Raw genomic sequence first — 14,790 nt, 5'->3', positions numbered from 1 at the left:
CCACCCCTTCCAAAAAAAAATATTAAAAGTTGTTTTTAAAAGATATTTTTTATTTCAATTTTTTATTTTTTACCCCCTACCCTCGCCCCCTCCCTTAGCCCCTATCAGCCCCACACCCTTCAAAAAGAAAAAAATTTAAGTTTGTTTTTAAAAAATAATTTCAATTTCAAATTTTTATTTTTTCATCCCGATCCTTGACCACCCAATCTCCCCCCCACCCCCCCAAAAAAAAAATTGAGTTTGTTTTTAAAAAATATTTTCAACTTCAAAATTTTATTTTTCACCCCTACACTCGACCTCCCCACCCACCCACCCCCTACACAGCCCCCCCCCCCCCCCCCCACAAAAAAAAATTAAGTTTGTTAATTTTTTAAAAATTCAACTTCAAAATTTCATTTTTTCTCCCCTACCCTCGACCCCCCCCACCCACCCCCTACCAGCCCCCTCCCCCCAAAAAAATTATGTTTGTTTTTAAAAAATACTTTCAACTTCAAAATTTCATTTTTTCACCCCTACCCTCGACCCCTCTCACCCACCCCCTACCTGCCCCGCACCCACTCACCCCCTACCCCAAAAAAAATAATTTAAGTCTGTTTTTAAAATATATTTTCAACTTCAAAATTTCATTTTTTCACCCCTACCCTCGACCCCTACCCCACCCACCCCCAAAAAAAAATTTAAGTTTGATTTTAAAAAATATTATCAACTTCAAACTTTTAATTTTTCACCCCTACCCTCGACCCCCCATCAACCCCCACCTCTTTCAAAAATAAAAAAATTTAAGTTTATTTTAAAAAAATATTTCAACTTTAAAATTTCAATTTTTCACCCCTACCCTCGACCCCCACCCACCCACCCCTACCAAGCCCCCCCAAAAAAATTTATGTTTATTTTTAAAAAATATTTTCAATTTCAAAAATTATTTTCTATTTTAGTAAAAATAAAAGATATTTCTCAAAAATATTTTTCATTCATAAATCAAACACTAAAAACTTTTTCAAAAAATATTTTATAGAAAAACATTTTCTTTCGTACCAAACACACCCTAGATGGTGCTTGAAAAACACTTTTTTTTAATCAAAAGGGAAAGAGTAGTATTTAAATTTTGTTGAGCTGCAGAAGGACTAATTATCTGTCGGCGGCAGGTCGCTTTCTGTCGGCATCAATGGTGATGATTATTATAAGAAAGAATAAGAAACCCTTTCCTTCCTTGTCTATTAAATTAAACTAACATCGGCGATTAAGTTTCAGTCGTTAATGTGGGAGGGAATCAAATGTGAATGAAGGCTCTAATTCATTCATCAGGTTCACTTCTCTTTATTATCGTTATCTTCTATGTGCTGTGCCCTAATTAGTTTATTTTATCGCAGATATGCTGCTTTTAGTGAGTGTCTTTGTTGCTTTAGGTTTCATCACAAAAGAGTACAATGTTAATATTAGGATTAATTCCCTCTTTCATATTTCAGCTTCAATGTGTCAAAATATATATCCCAACCTTTGCAGCTGAAGTGCTCGTGGTCGCCAAATGTCAAGGACTCTTGCAGCAATTGTAGGAGGTGCTGCAGGAGCCGTGGCATTGGTGGGGATTCTGCTTCTCATTTGTTGCTTCTGTATTTTTCGTAAAAGGACTATTTCAACAACTTCCGACACAGGATCTTCTGATCCATCTGTTCAAGGTCATATCTCACTTCTTATTAAGTCAAACATTTCATATTTATTCTCCCAATTCCTCAAGTAATCTGAATCACTTGCAGTTGGAAAAAATGCTGGGGTTGAATTGACCTCACAAGATGCCAGGCCCTTCCACATAGAAGAATTGTCTTTGGCCACAAAAGGTTTTAGTGATAAGAGTTTAATTGGCCAAGGCAAATTTGGGGAGGTGTACAAGGGATTGCTTCATGATGGTATGCTTGTAGCAATAAAAAGGCGATCTGCTGTTCCTAGTCAGGAATTTATTGATGAGGTAATAGTAACTATGTACATCTTATGGAAACTACTGCACATATTGTTTGAGTTTTTTTTTATTAAATCATACCATCCAAATTTTCATTCATCTTCCTTAGAAGTGACTACAGCAAATTTAACTAGGGCCTGTGACCAAAATGGTTATCTGCTATAATCAACAGACAAAAGGCACTAAATGCATCAGTTTACCCCCCAAAGAGCTTGTCACTTTCATGCCTTTATCACTTGCTGATTGAATGACCGTTTTTTAAGGCTTACTTACCTAACTCATAGCACAACTTTTTGCTCTTATTAGATTCATAGTAGTGCAGAAATTCCAGAATTCAAGGGCATTCAGTTTCACTAGGCAAAAGCTCAAACGTTCCTCTTAACAAAGTGAATAACCTGAATAGAAGAAATATACCAAATGAAATAGAACACCAACAAAAAGTTATGGTTCTCCACAAACAACCCCTAACCATCCGGGGTGCAAGCAAGCGTCTTTGAATATTGGAAAGCTCCAACATAGTCTCTCGATATTCCTTAGGCCCCTTCAATCTCAAAGTGGGAAAGCTAACTTGAGTTTGCTTGTTTTGTGAACACATAGAATTGACTTTGAAATCTCGCTGGAATGATGTACAATCACTTAAAAGTAAGTGATATTGGAATTATTTCCTCCAGAAAGTTGTTGGTAACTACGTCGCGAGAGAAAGTGCTTCTTGCACTACATACAAAAAGGAATATATTCTTCATCATTGAAAAGAGAGAAGGTGTTATAATCTTGAGGACATTATTAGCACAACTTGAATTGCAGAACATTGACAAGAAATTCAAAGTCTAGATGTCAAGCCCCAAACCTAGCCTGAGGTGGACCAGCTCTGTCTGAACTGTGCAACCTGCTATAGCACATGGACATAATCTGGAAATGTAGAAAATATACAACACTGCTTCCCGGCAAGGGAGCCACCATGTACAAATGACGTGCTCTGATAAGATGGAACTGTAGATACATAGAAAGGCTACCTGGCCTGAAACATGAGCGCGGTGTAACAGACATGACATATACACATATTGGAATCATCAACACAAGTCTATGAAGCCTCTATGAATGAGCTGGAAACTGTACAACTGCCATACTGTCGGTATAGGGCCCCAACCTGCCCAAACTTTCTATACAAATACATATATAATCAAAAAGGAACTCTAGATTTGACTTAGCCCCAGGTAGAATGGAGCTCACCAACCAACAACTGATAGATGAAACAGATGTCTAACGAGACTTGCTGTTTTGAACGTCTAAACCTGCACTGTGAGTGCAGTGCAGCGTAGCGCCCCTGACATTATAAAAAGTGATGTGAGTACAATGGAATTGTACTTGTATATAAGTGGGTGTTTGGATTGACTTATTTTAAGTAGCTTTTGGCTTTTAGAACTCAGTGGAGACAAAGAACACGAACACTAGGGGGTCGTTTGGTAGAGTGTATAAAAATAATGATAAATAGAGTGTATTAGTAATGTTTGTAATAGTTGTAGCATATGCATACTAAATAACTTGTCATGTGTACCTTATGACGTTCAATAAACGCTCTACCGGCTAAGCTGCATTAACACGATGTTGCATTGAATTTGCGCGTAGCTTCTAGTCTTTGACATCAAAAAAGAAGCTTGGAATGACAAAAGGGACATGTGAGAATTTAGTCTTAGCTAGTGGAACAAGAAAGACATGGATCTAGTTCCCATATATGCATATATGTAACATTATCACATACATCCCAATCAAAGAGGAAAATTGTCTAGCCATCGGAACGACTCTCATCGCACCGGCATGTGTGGATATACCCAGTTTCCAAGAATGCTCCCAAAACAAATACGGTATATAATTTGGCTCATGTGGCCCTATGTATATATACATGTCTACAGCTTAACAACTTATAATGTATGGCATAAAACATTTGTGGCTTAATAGCCTATAATATCAAGTGAAATTTGTGACTCAATAGTTTAAAGGATATCTTTAACATCATTAAGAAATTATAGTCGAAGAACTGTAACTTAAATATCACATGAACCTTTTAAAGAAACATGAAACTAATCAATGAATATACATATGGATATCATGAAAGATTTCATCGGATGATATTAAACTTGAAACCTTTAATACATACATGTGTCATGCAAGACATATGACTCTATGAGCAACTAACATGAAGACTTGAGGCAGTTTTAATCATATAAATCGAAGGCAACTAGAGTGTCGTACTTAAAGAACTATAAGAAGCTTCATGTGACATTTTGAAACTCGTAAAACACATTTACAATATGGATAAGATATGGCTTTACAAATAGTTATGTACGAATACTTGAGGCATATGAATCATATACTTGTGAAGACCATAGAGTGTCTTATACTTAGAACTTTATCTATGAGTCTTTGTAGTCGTTATTCTTGCAAATGATTTATTTAACATATAATGTCTCAAATGGAGGAGCTACCGACCATTTTAGGTAACATGGCAGCTCATAAAATGAAAGAAACACATCGTACGAGAAACTCGTTAAAAAATCCCAAATTAGAAAGTTTAACCTTACATAACTTGATTCCAATCCTTTAGCATATTATAACGATCAAATGTTCCTTTGATGCTTCAATCTATAATAAGAACCAGTAACAAGGCTACTATAAACAACTATACAACATAACCAGGCCATTTTGACAATTCGATAAACAGAATGCGAGTGTCGAGCTCATGAGACTTTCAAATTAATGGCACTCTTCGTACTCAATATTTCGTATCACTAGTCAAGCAATATACTCGCCTTCTACGAGGCTAACCAATTAAACAGCAACTAAAACAACTCTCTACATACTCCCTCCTTGCCAAATACATGAATCACAAAGGGCAAAACTTGGACCCACGGCTTCCCATCACTGCCTGTAAACTATACTTAAAAACATCTTTAGGATCATATTTATGGAGATAAGAGGTGCCATACCTCTATGAAGAAGAAAATCGGTCTCTGCACTTTGTATTCTTCAAGAACAATACCTTTGCCTTCAAGAAAACACTTGGCTAAGTATGTTTTTATGATCTATGATGAGGAATACACTTGATTCTTGAAGGAATCAACTTATCTTAAGCTAGGGAGAGATGGAGATGAAGAACCCTTGATTTCCAGCCCCCAAAACATTTTGAAACTATGGCCAAATGAGCCTCAAGTTGTAATTTATAAATTACAATTTTTCTGGTTGACATACCATGAGGTGCCACATGTCCATCACACCAAATTTTGGCTCTGCATTGTCCGTTGTAAAACGCGCATAACTTCTTACTCTGAAGTTGGATGGATGAGTGGTTTGTCTTGCTAGAAAGTAGACTCAAAGACCTTTAATTTGATAGGTCGTACACCACATAACTCGTTTGAACCTAGAGATATACTCGTTCAAAGTTGACCCTTTTGCGGCTCATAAAGAAAAATTCATTTGTGATGTCCCTTTCGACTTAACTTAGACGTTAAAGCTTTTATCAATCCGTAACCTTACCACATACTAATTACCATATAGTACTTACCCTTAACATATGTACTCATTCTTGGCCTTATCCTTCGAGTTCGGACAAATTTGTCGATGTTCGCTAATCATACTGTAACTTAACAGTCGATGTAGCACTGTAAAGCTTAAATCATTTTGGGACATAAGTCTTAATTCAATGCAGTAGTACACTGGATACTTGATATATTTATTCATTGTCGACCTTATTCACCTGATCTCGGATAATTTCGTGAATGTCTAATCAGTCTTTTTGTAGTTTAGACGTATGAGGTATAACACTAAAGGAGGGCATTAATCTCGTGGTAAATATCAAAGCCAGTCGCCGGAAAGATGAATCTTGCATTAAGAATCTTAGAGAAAGGAGCAAAGCCTGAACAATGCCTTAGAGGAGGAATGCATGAATAGTTGCAGAGAGATGAGTTGTGACACCAGTTGCTGGGAGGAGTGGTGCTGGACCAAGAGGAAGAAAAGGAGAAAATACGAGCGACACACATTGGCTTGCACTGCTCATCGGTTATGAAAGCTAATTTGAGTCTCTATCGAGATCTTAGAGGTTTTGATACCATGTGAAAATAAAATAAAAAACTCCTTATTGACTTGATTAAGTAATAAAGTACAAAAGATGCTCCTTATTGGGAGTCATATGCTACACACAATATTGCAGATATTCAATTTCAATGCTAATCAGTTAATTAAATATTTTATAATTAAATACAGAATATCCTAAGATATCTTACAGAATATTTTGTATGATTTCCTCAACTACAATGAATATAAACATATATGGATCTTTATACATTCTCTAGATATTCTAAGAGGCAGTGACCAACTATCCACATCTACTTCTCTGTCTAATTTCTCACAGTTTTCTTACTTCAAACTGCGTCAAGGGTCACATTCTGGTAACAAATTACTCCTCGGATCTATATGGATTTGTAAGAGATCAAGCTACAAATCTGGCCTCTTTACATTTTTTAGAATCGGAAAAATAAATAAATGTAAAGAGGCCAGATTTGTAGTTCTTACAAATCCATATAGATCCGAGGAGTAATTTGTTACTGTTAGAATAGAAATAAGTATTTCCTACTTAGAATAGAAATAAGAATAGGAATAGGAATAGGAATAAGAATAGGAATCCTAGTTGGAAAAGGATTCCAATGTAGTGTCTATAAATAGGGTCTCAATGTAACTATTTAGATACACAATTCAATAATATTTTTCGTATATATTTCTCACATGGTATTAGAGCATTGGTGAGAACAAACAAGTCACCGTATGTCTATGTCAATTTCCGGTGACTGTTGGGTCTGATTTTGTTATACTTTTTTCTTTCTGTGGGTGTTGTGCGAAAACCAACACCACCACGAGGCTCGGAAAGCCCCCGCGACCAAACCCCAGCCAAAACCACCGGAAAAAACCACCCCACGCGCTCTCACGCGCCTATCGGAGGTGGCAGTTTCCGGCGAGATCTGTCTCACGCGCCGGCGCGTGAGGGCTTTTCTGATCATATTTTTTTGAGATTTTTTTGACAGTTGGGGTCGTCCAGCCAATCCGACCAGGCCCATACTGTTTTTGACCAGATCCGATCGCCGGAATTAGAGTTCCAGCTATTTCCAGGCAGTTTCCGGCGAATTTTCTTCGAGATTTGAATTTTCCGAGACAAATTTAGCATAATGTCTTTTGGGTGTGATGTTTTTGGTTCCAAAAATATGGGGATTGGAAGTTCTAGCCCTATAATCACTTCAGAACTTTTATTGGGAAGTTCAAACTATTTATCTTGGGCTTCCTCGGTTGAGTTGTGGTGCAAGGGTCAAGGTGTCCAAGATCACTTAACGAACAAGGCTTATGAGGTAGATGTAAAGGCAAAGACTAGTGAGGAAGATGCAAAAGCCAAAGCACAATGGGAGAAAGTAGATGCTCAATTATGTAGTCTCCTATGGCGTTCTATTGATTTCAAGTTGATGCCCTTGTTTCGCCCATTCCAGACGTGTTATACAGTTTGGGAAAAGGCTCGTGCTTTATACACTAATGACATATCTCGATTCTATGATGTGATATCTCGATTGACCAACTTAAAGAAACAAGAATCCGATATGTCTACTTACTTAGGACAGGTACAGGCAGTCATGGAGGAATTTGACACATTAATGCCAGTTACTACGAATGTGGAAAAACAACAAGAACACAGACAAACATTGTTTCTAGTTCTTACTCTTGCTGGACTTCCTCCTGATCATGATTCTGTACGTGATCAGATTTTAGCTAGCCCTACAGTTCCTACAATCGATGAATTATTTTCTCGTCTCCTTCGTCTTGCGGCACCTCCCAGTCACAAGGTAGTTTCATCACCCACTGTTGACTCATCTATTCTTGCATCTCAAACCTTTGAAAAGCGTACATATCAATCTATGGAGAATCGGCGAGAACCTCGATCCAAGTGTAGTCATTGTCATAAGCCTGGACACACTCGTGATATATGTTATATTTTGCATGGTCCACCACCCAGTTATGATCCTATTGTTCTAAAGGAATATAATGAGTTCCTTCGAAATCGCGCAAATAAGCAAACGTCTCCACAAGTAGTTTCGGTTGCACAACCTGATGTCTCTGTTGCGGGTAATTCTTTTGCTTGTGTGTCGCAATCTAGTACTCTTGGAACATGGGTCATGGACTCTGGGGCTTCTGATCATATCTCTGGTAATAAATCACTTTTATCCGATATTGTTTATTCACAATCTCTTCCAGCTATTACTTTAGCCAATGGGATCCAAACCAAACCAAAAGGGGTTGGAAAAGCCAAACCCCTATCTTCTGTCACCCTAGACTCTGTTCTTTATGTCCCTGGTTCTCCTTTTAATCTAGCATCTGTTAGTCGTTTGACGAAAGCCCTACATTGTAGCATAACTTTTTTCGATGATTTTTTTCTCATGCAGGACCGCAGTACGGGACAGATGATTGGAACAGGACATGAATCACAAGGCCTTTACTATCTTACCTCTTCAAATTCCTTAGCAGCATGCTCCATTACAGATTCCCCAGATTTAATTCACAAACGTTTGGGACATCCGAGTCTATCCAAACTGCAAAAGATGGTGCCTAGTTTGTCTAGTTTATCCACATTAGATTGTGAGTCGTGTCAACTTGGGAAACACACTCGTGCTACGTTTTCTCGTAGTACTGAGGGTCGTTCAGAGTCTATTTTTTCATTAGTTCATTCTGATATTTGGGGTCCTAGTAGAGTCAGTTCCACCTTAGGATTTCGTTATTTTGTTAGTTTCATTGATGATTATTCAAAATGTACTTGGGTTTTCTTAATGAAAGATCGTTCTGAGTTATTTTCTATTTTCAAAAGTTTCTTTGCTGAAATACAAAATCAGTTTGGTGTTTCTATTCGTACTTTTCGTAGTGATAATGCCTTAGAATACTTATCCTCCCAATTTCGGGAGTTTATGACTCACCAAGGCATTATTCACCAGACTACTTGTCCATACACCCCTCAACAAAATGGTGTAGCTGAAAGAAAAAATCGGCATCTTATTGAGACCGCTCGTACTCTTCTCCTTGAATCCAATGTTCCATTGCGTTTTTGGGGAGATGCAGTTCTTACGTCTTGTTATTTGATAAATAGAATGCCCTCTTCTTCTATTCAGAATCAGGTTCCCCATTCCATACTGTTTCCTCAGTCACATCTCTATCCTATCCCTCCTCGTGTCTTTGGGAGCACATGCTTCGTTCATAACTTAGCCCCAGGAAAAGATAAATTAGCTCCTCGTGCCCTCAAATGTGTCTTTCTTGGTTAGTCTCGAGTCCAAAAAGGGTATCGTTGTTATTCACATGATCTTCATCGATACCTTATGTCTGCTGATGTTACATTTTTTGAGTCTCAGCCTTACTATACATCTTCTGATCATCCTGATGTCTCTATGGTCTTACCCATACCTCAGGTTTTACCTGTGCCAACCTTTGTGGAATCTACGGTTACTTCTACATCTCCAGTTGTAGTGCCACCACTACTAACTTATCATCGCCGTCCACGTCCAACCCTAGTCCCAGATGATTTATGTCATGCGCCAGACCCTGCTCCTACTGCAGACTTGCCTCCTCCTAGCCAACCGCTTGCACTTCAAAAAGGTATACGATCCACTCGAAATACTAACCCACATTATACCTTCTTAAGTTATCATCGTCTATCATCACCCCATTATGCATTTGTGTCGTCTTTGTCCTCTATTTCCATTCCTAAGACTACAGGTGAAGCACTTTCTCATTCTGGATGGAGGCAGGCTATGGTTGATGAGATGTCTGCTTTACATAAGAGTGGTACTTGGGAGCTTGTCTCCCTTCCTGCAGGTAAATCTACTGTTGGTTGTCGTTGGGTTTATGCAATCAAAATTGGTCCAGACGGTCAGGTTGATCGACTTAAGGCTCGCCTTGTTGCCAAAGGGTATACTCAGATATTTGGGCTAGATTATAGTGACACTTTCGCTCCTGTGGCTAAAATTGCATCTGTTCGTCTTTTTCTATCTATGGCTGCCGTTCGTCATTGGCCTCTTCATCAGTTGGACATTAAGAATGCTTTTCTGCATGGTGATCTTGAGGAAGAAGTCTATATGGAGCAACCACCTGGTTTTGTTGCTCAGGGGGAGTCTAGTAGCCTTGTATGTCGATTGCGCAGGTCACTCTATGGTCTAAAACAGTCTCCTCGAGCTTGGTTCGGGAAGTTCAGCACAGTAATTCAGGAGTTTGGCATGACTCGTAGTGGAGCTGATCACTCTGTGTTTTATCGGCATTCTGCACCAAGTCGATGTATCTATTTGGTTGTTTACGTTGATGATATTGTTATCACCGGTAATGATCAAGATGGTATCACCGATTTGAAGCAACATCTCTTTAAGCACTTCCAAACTAAAGACCTTGGCAGATTGAAGTATTTTCTAGGTATTGAGGTTGCTCAGTCTAGATCAGGTATTGTTATTTCTCAGTGCAAGTATGCCTTAGACATTCTTGAGGAGACAGGGATGATGGGATGTAGACCTGTTGACACTCCTATGGATCCGAATGTTAAACTTCTTCCAGGACAGGGGGAGCCACTTAGTAATCCTGAAAGGTATAGACGACTTGTTGGAAAGTTGAATTATCTCACAGTGACTAGACCTGACATCTCTTTTCCTGTGAGTGTTGTAAGTCAGTTTATGACTTCCCCTTGTGATAGTCATTGGGAAGCAGTTGTTCGTATTCTGCGATATATAAAGTCAGCTCCCGGTAAAGGACTACTCTTTGAGGATCAAGGCCATGAGCATATCATTGGATATACAGACGCTGATTGGGCAGGATCACCCTCTGACAGACGTTCGACATCCGGATATTGTGTTTTAGTAGGAGGTAATTTGGTGTCGTGGAAGAGCAAGAAACAGAATGTGGTTGCTCGATCTAGTGCAGAATCAGAATATCGAGCAATGGCGACAGCAACTTGTGAGCTAGTTTGGATCAAACAGTTGCTGGGAGAACTAAAATTTGGCAAAGTTGATAAGATGGAACTTGTGTGTGATAATCAAGCGGCTCTTCATATCGCATCAAATCCAGTGTTTCATGAAAGGACTAAGCACATTGAGATTGACTGTCACTTTGTCAGAGAAAAGATACTCTCGGGAGATATTGTTACGAAATTTGTGAAGTCAAATGATCAGCTTGCAGATATCTTCACCAAGTCCCTCACATGTCCTCGTATTAATTACATCTGTAACAAGCTAGGTACATATGATTTGTATGCACCAGCTTGAGGGGGAGTGTTAGAATAGAAATAAGTATTTCCTACTTAGAATAGAAATAAGAATAGGAATAGGAATAGGAATCCTAGTTGGAAAAGGATTCCAATGTAGTGTCTATAAATAGGGTCTCAATGTAACTATTTAGATACACAATTCAATAATATTTTTCGTATATATTTCTCACAGTTACCAGAATGTGATCCTTGATGCAGTTTGAAGTAAGAAAATCTTGCCTCTTTACATTAAAATCGTTGAGACTTTGCTGATTACCTTGTATCATTATCAACAACAACAATAGCATAACCAGTGTAGTCCCATCAAGTAGGGTGAGGTCTGGGGAGGGTAGAGTGTATGCAGACCCCCTGCCTCAGAGGTAGAGAGGCTCCTCGTGTCAATATCATCAAGTGAAAATATTTGTTACTTTTCTCCCAATTGTGGTATTATTTCATTGCATTATCTCCTTCCTAAACTGTGACCAACTACCGATAAACCCTTTTAAGTTGTCAATGAGACCTTTCGATTTGAGAATTACGTTTTGCGCCACTTAGCCCTAATCCTTTACCTGAACAGTTTCCTTAAAAGTTCAAATCCAAACACAAGATGAGCAAGCAACTTTTTCTGTTATATTTGAAGCATCTTTTAGCTGCTTCCCTTGGACCACTCTTCTGTTATGTGATCAACATGATGTGAATAAGGCATGTCAAATCCAAGCTGCAACTGAGATGTACTGACGGGTTTGGGTCCTTGTTCCTTTGTGTTTTACACAGACGTTAACTTTCACAACATTTTAGTCCCTCCGGCTTTAATTGGACCATCTTAGTGAACCTGGATATTAGGAGGATGAAACGAAACTTAAAGACATGTTGAGAGGACTATTATTGGTGAAGTCTTTACTTATCTTCTTTTTGTGATTGTGTCTGTAATGGGAGAAGGGACCTAGGGGTTATCTGGGTCACAAATTGATAAAATTGCATTGCACAACTGGCAACTGGGAAAGGAAAAGAAGTGGGTTATGTAGTCACATACTGAGAAAATAACTGTGTGGAATAAAGCATGTACTCTATGGTATTTGATTCCATTCTTGCTAACCATGGGGAGTCCTAAGTATCTTGCTGGACAAATTAAGTTATCATGATTCATGACAATGCATTTTTTTATGAAATAAAAAGTTCTCTTCAGCCATTCCCCCTGAAATGGGGGAGATTTTATTACTGTAAAGAAATTTTTTCGAGCTCAGGTACAGACAACCCAGTCACGTGCTCAATTGAATATGCAACCATTAATAGTGTCAGAAGCACACTTCCATTTCTGGGTTGTCATGGTATTTGATATTATTTCTAAATTTTGAACTTCTATCCTCACCTCTCGAACTAGATATTGGGGTTGAGTTAGCTCCAAGGTCCATTTCTTTAACAACATGTTTGTCATCATCTTTTGGGTTTGTTAAGGTCCATTTCTTTAACAACATGTTTGTCATCATCTTTTGGGTTTGTTACTAAGGCCCTAATTCTTTTCCCTACCAACATCATATATCCAATATACTTGGAAGATCTACTGATGGTAAACATTAAGCTGGTATGCTGATAAAGCAACAACTATGTACATAAGCAGCAAACTATCAATACCTCTCATCAATCGTAGGTGTATCAGAAATGACTTATGATTGTTCGTATGACTATGTGTTCATTGTGGTTTGATGTATTCAGACTGTATCTCCTATCAGGTTCGCTATCTCTCATCTATTCAGCATCGGAACTTAGTCACCCTCTTAGGATATTGCCAGGAAAATGATCAGCAGAATCTTGTCTATGAGTACATACCTAATGGAAGTGTATCCATTCACTTGTATGGTAATCCTCTTTTTACTAAAACTTCTGTTTCATCCCTTTCCATTTTATACTTGTTCTTTACCAATATTTTGTCCCAGGCAAATTTTGACTGTTTAGGGAATTGCCTCATCTTCTCTAACAGTTTGATTTCAGTACATTGTAGTGACTATTTTCCAAGTTCTCAGCTTCTTCTCCCCCCACCCCCCACCCCCCACCCCAACATACAAAAAAAAAAATTAAAAGTAGTCCCTCTTTTTTGTTCCAATCTGTCTTTGCTTTTTACTCGTTTTCAACTGCAAGTCAATTAGAGAATATTGTGAACTTTTGTAAGGTGCAATATCTTTTTCTGTTTGATCTTCATTTCATGGGTTTTTCTCCTAGGTGGCGGTCATGTTACACAAGAGAAGCTAGAATTCAAGCATAGGCTTTCTATAGCTCTAGGGGCAGCTAAAGGTGATCCTCTGCAAAATCAGTGAGCATTTGGGTTCCCCTGGTATTGGTTTATCTTTTGTTTGGGAAAATAATTATGCCTGTCCTAGTAGTGGTCTGGCAAAGATAAGCTTTCACAATACTTAAGGGCCCTGCATCCACTTCTTTGAGTTGAAATACTTTAACAGTATTGATTCTTATGCTTCATTCTCGCTCAATGTTATATATGCAGGTCTTGCTCATCTTCACTCGCTAAGTCCCCGCTTGATTCATAAAGACTTTAAGACAGCAAATGTTCTTGTGGATGAAAATTTCATAGCTAAAGTTGCAGATGCGGGATTACGCAATTTTCTTGGAAGATTTGAGGTTGCAGGCCCATCTTCTCGAGTGGCTGCTGATGAAATATTTCTTGCCCCAGAGTAGTCTTCTTGCTTCTTTAGTGTTTGTTTTTGGAACTTCTTTCCTTTCATTCTTTTCTCCTCTGTGGCTCAGCAGGGATATGATTGATGTGAAGATCCAATGACTTTTTCTCATTATTCTGTAGGGTCAGAGAGTTCCGACGATTTTCTGAGAAAAGTGATGCCTACAGTTTTGGTATATTTCTCCTGGAGCTAGTTAGCGGCCATGAAGCAATGGATTTGCTATCTTCAGATTTGAATGTAAACATAGTTGAATGGGTATATACCCTTTCCAGACCAAGCTGATTCATTTAAAGACTTTTTTTTCTCAAATGTATTATTGACAAAGGATATTGAGGCCCCGACAGACAATCGAGGAATTCAGCTAGTTATGCAGTTGCTAATAGAGTATTTTTCTCATTTCAGGTGGAGAATTATCAAGACTCTGGAAACATATCTGCCATCATTGATCCAAGATTGGGTAATAGCTTCACCACAGAAGGCATGGAAGAGTTCATGCAATTGACTGTCCGGTGCGTTGACCCTTCGAGTGAAAGGCGGCCTACCATGAGTTATGTGGTGATGGAACTGGACCGGATACTGGAGAAAGAAATGAGCTTGACAACAATAATGGGAGAAGGAACTCCAGTTGTGACTCTTGGAAGTCAACTTTTTAGGGCTTTAAAATAAGATGGAGTGGGAATTAAGCTTCTTGGTTGTATTAATTCTTTTGTTTGTGTGATTTTTCAGATTATATTTACAGAAACACCAGATTGGAGAGGGAGGTGCATCCAGCTGTTTGTTAATTGTAAAAAAAAAAAAAAAAAGTTGGCGGCTGTTCCCCCCCATTATTCTCATAGATGTGCTCAAAA

General features: G+C 38.5%; 1 protein-coding gene across 1 annotated transcript; it reads left to right on the top strand.

Annotated features, from left to right (window-relative positions):
• Positions 1-1,215: 1,215 nt before the first annotated feature.
• Positions 1,216-14,724, top strand: LOC125811150 (putative serine/threonine-protein kinase). Its single transcript, XM_049490658.1, has 8 exons — positions 1,216-1,305; positions 1,467-1,676; positions 1,755-1,963; positions 12,986-13,112; positions 13,473-13,544; positions 13,753-13,939; positions 14,065-14,197; positions 14,345-14,724. The coding sequence occupies exons 2-8, from the start codon at positions 1,526-1,528 to the stop codon at positions 14,606-14,608; spliced, it is 1,143 nt and encodes a 380-aa protein (XP_049346615.1). The 5' UTR covers positions 1,216-1,305; positions 1,467-1,525; the 3' UTR covers positions 14,609-14,724.
• The last annotated feature ends 66 nt before the right edge of the window (positions 14,725-14,790 follow it).

This window comes from Solanum verrucosum, unplaced genomic scaffold (genome assembly GCF_900185275.1).
Source record: "Solanum verrucosum unplaced genomic scaffold, falcon-dt-bn FXZP01000032.1, whole genome shotgun sequence".
In the NCBI taxonomy this organism is placed as follows: Eukaryota; Viridiplantae; Streptophyta; class Magnoliopsida; order Solanales; family Solanaceae; genus Solanum; species Solanum verrucosum.
Note: the sequence above shows the minus strand (reverse complement) of the source record. Positions and strands in the feature narration are given on the sequence as shown.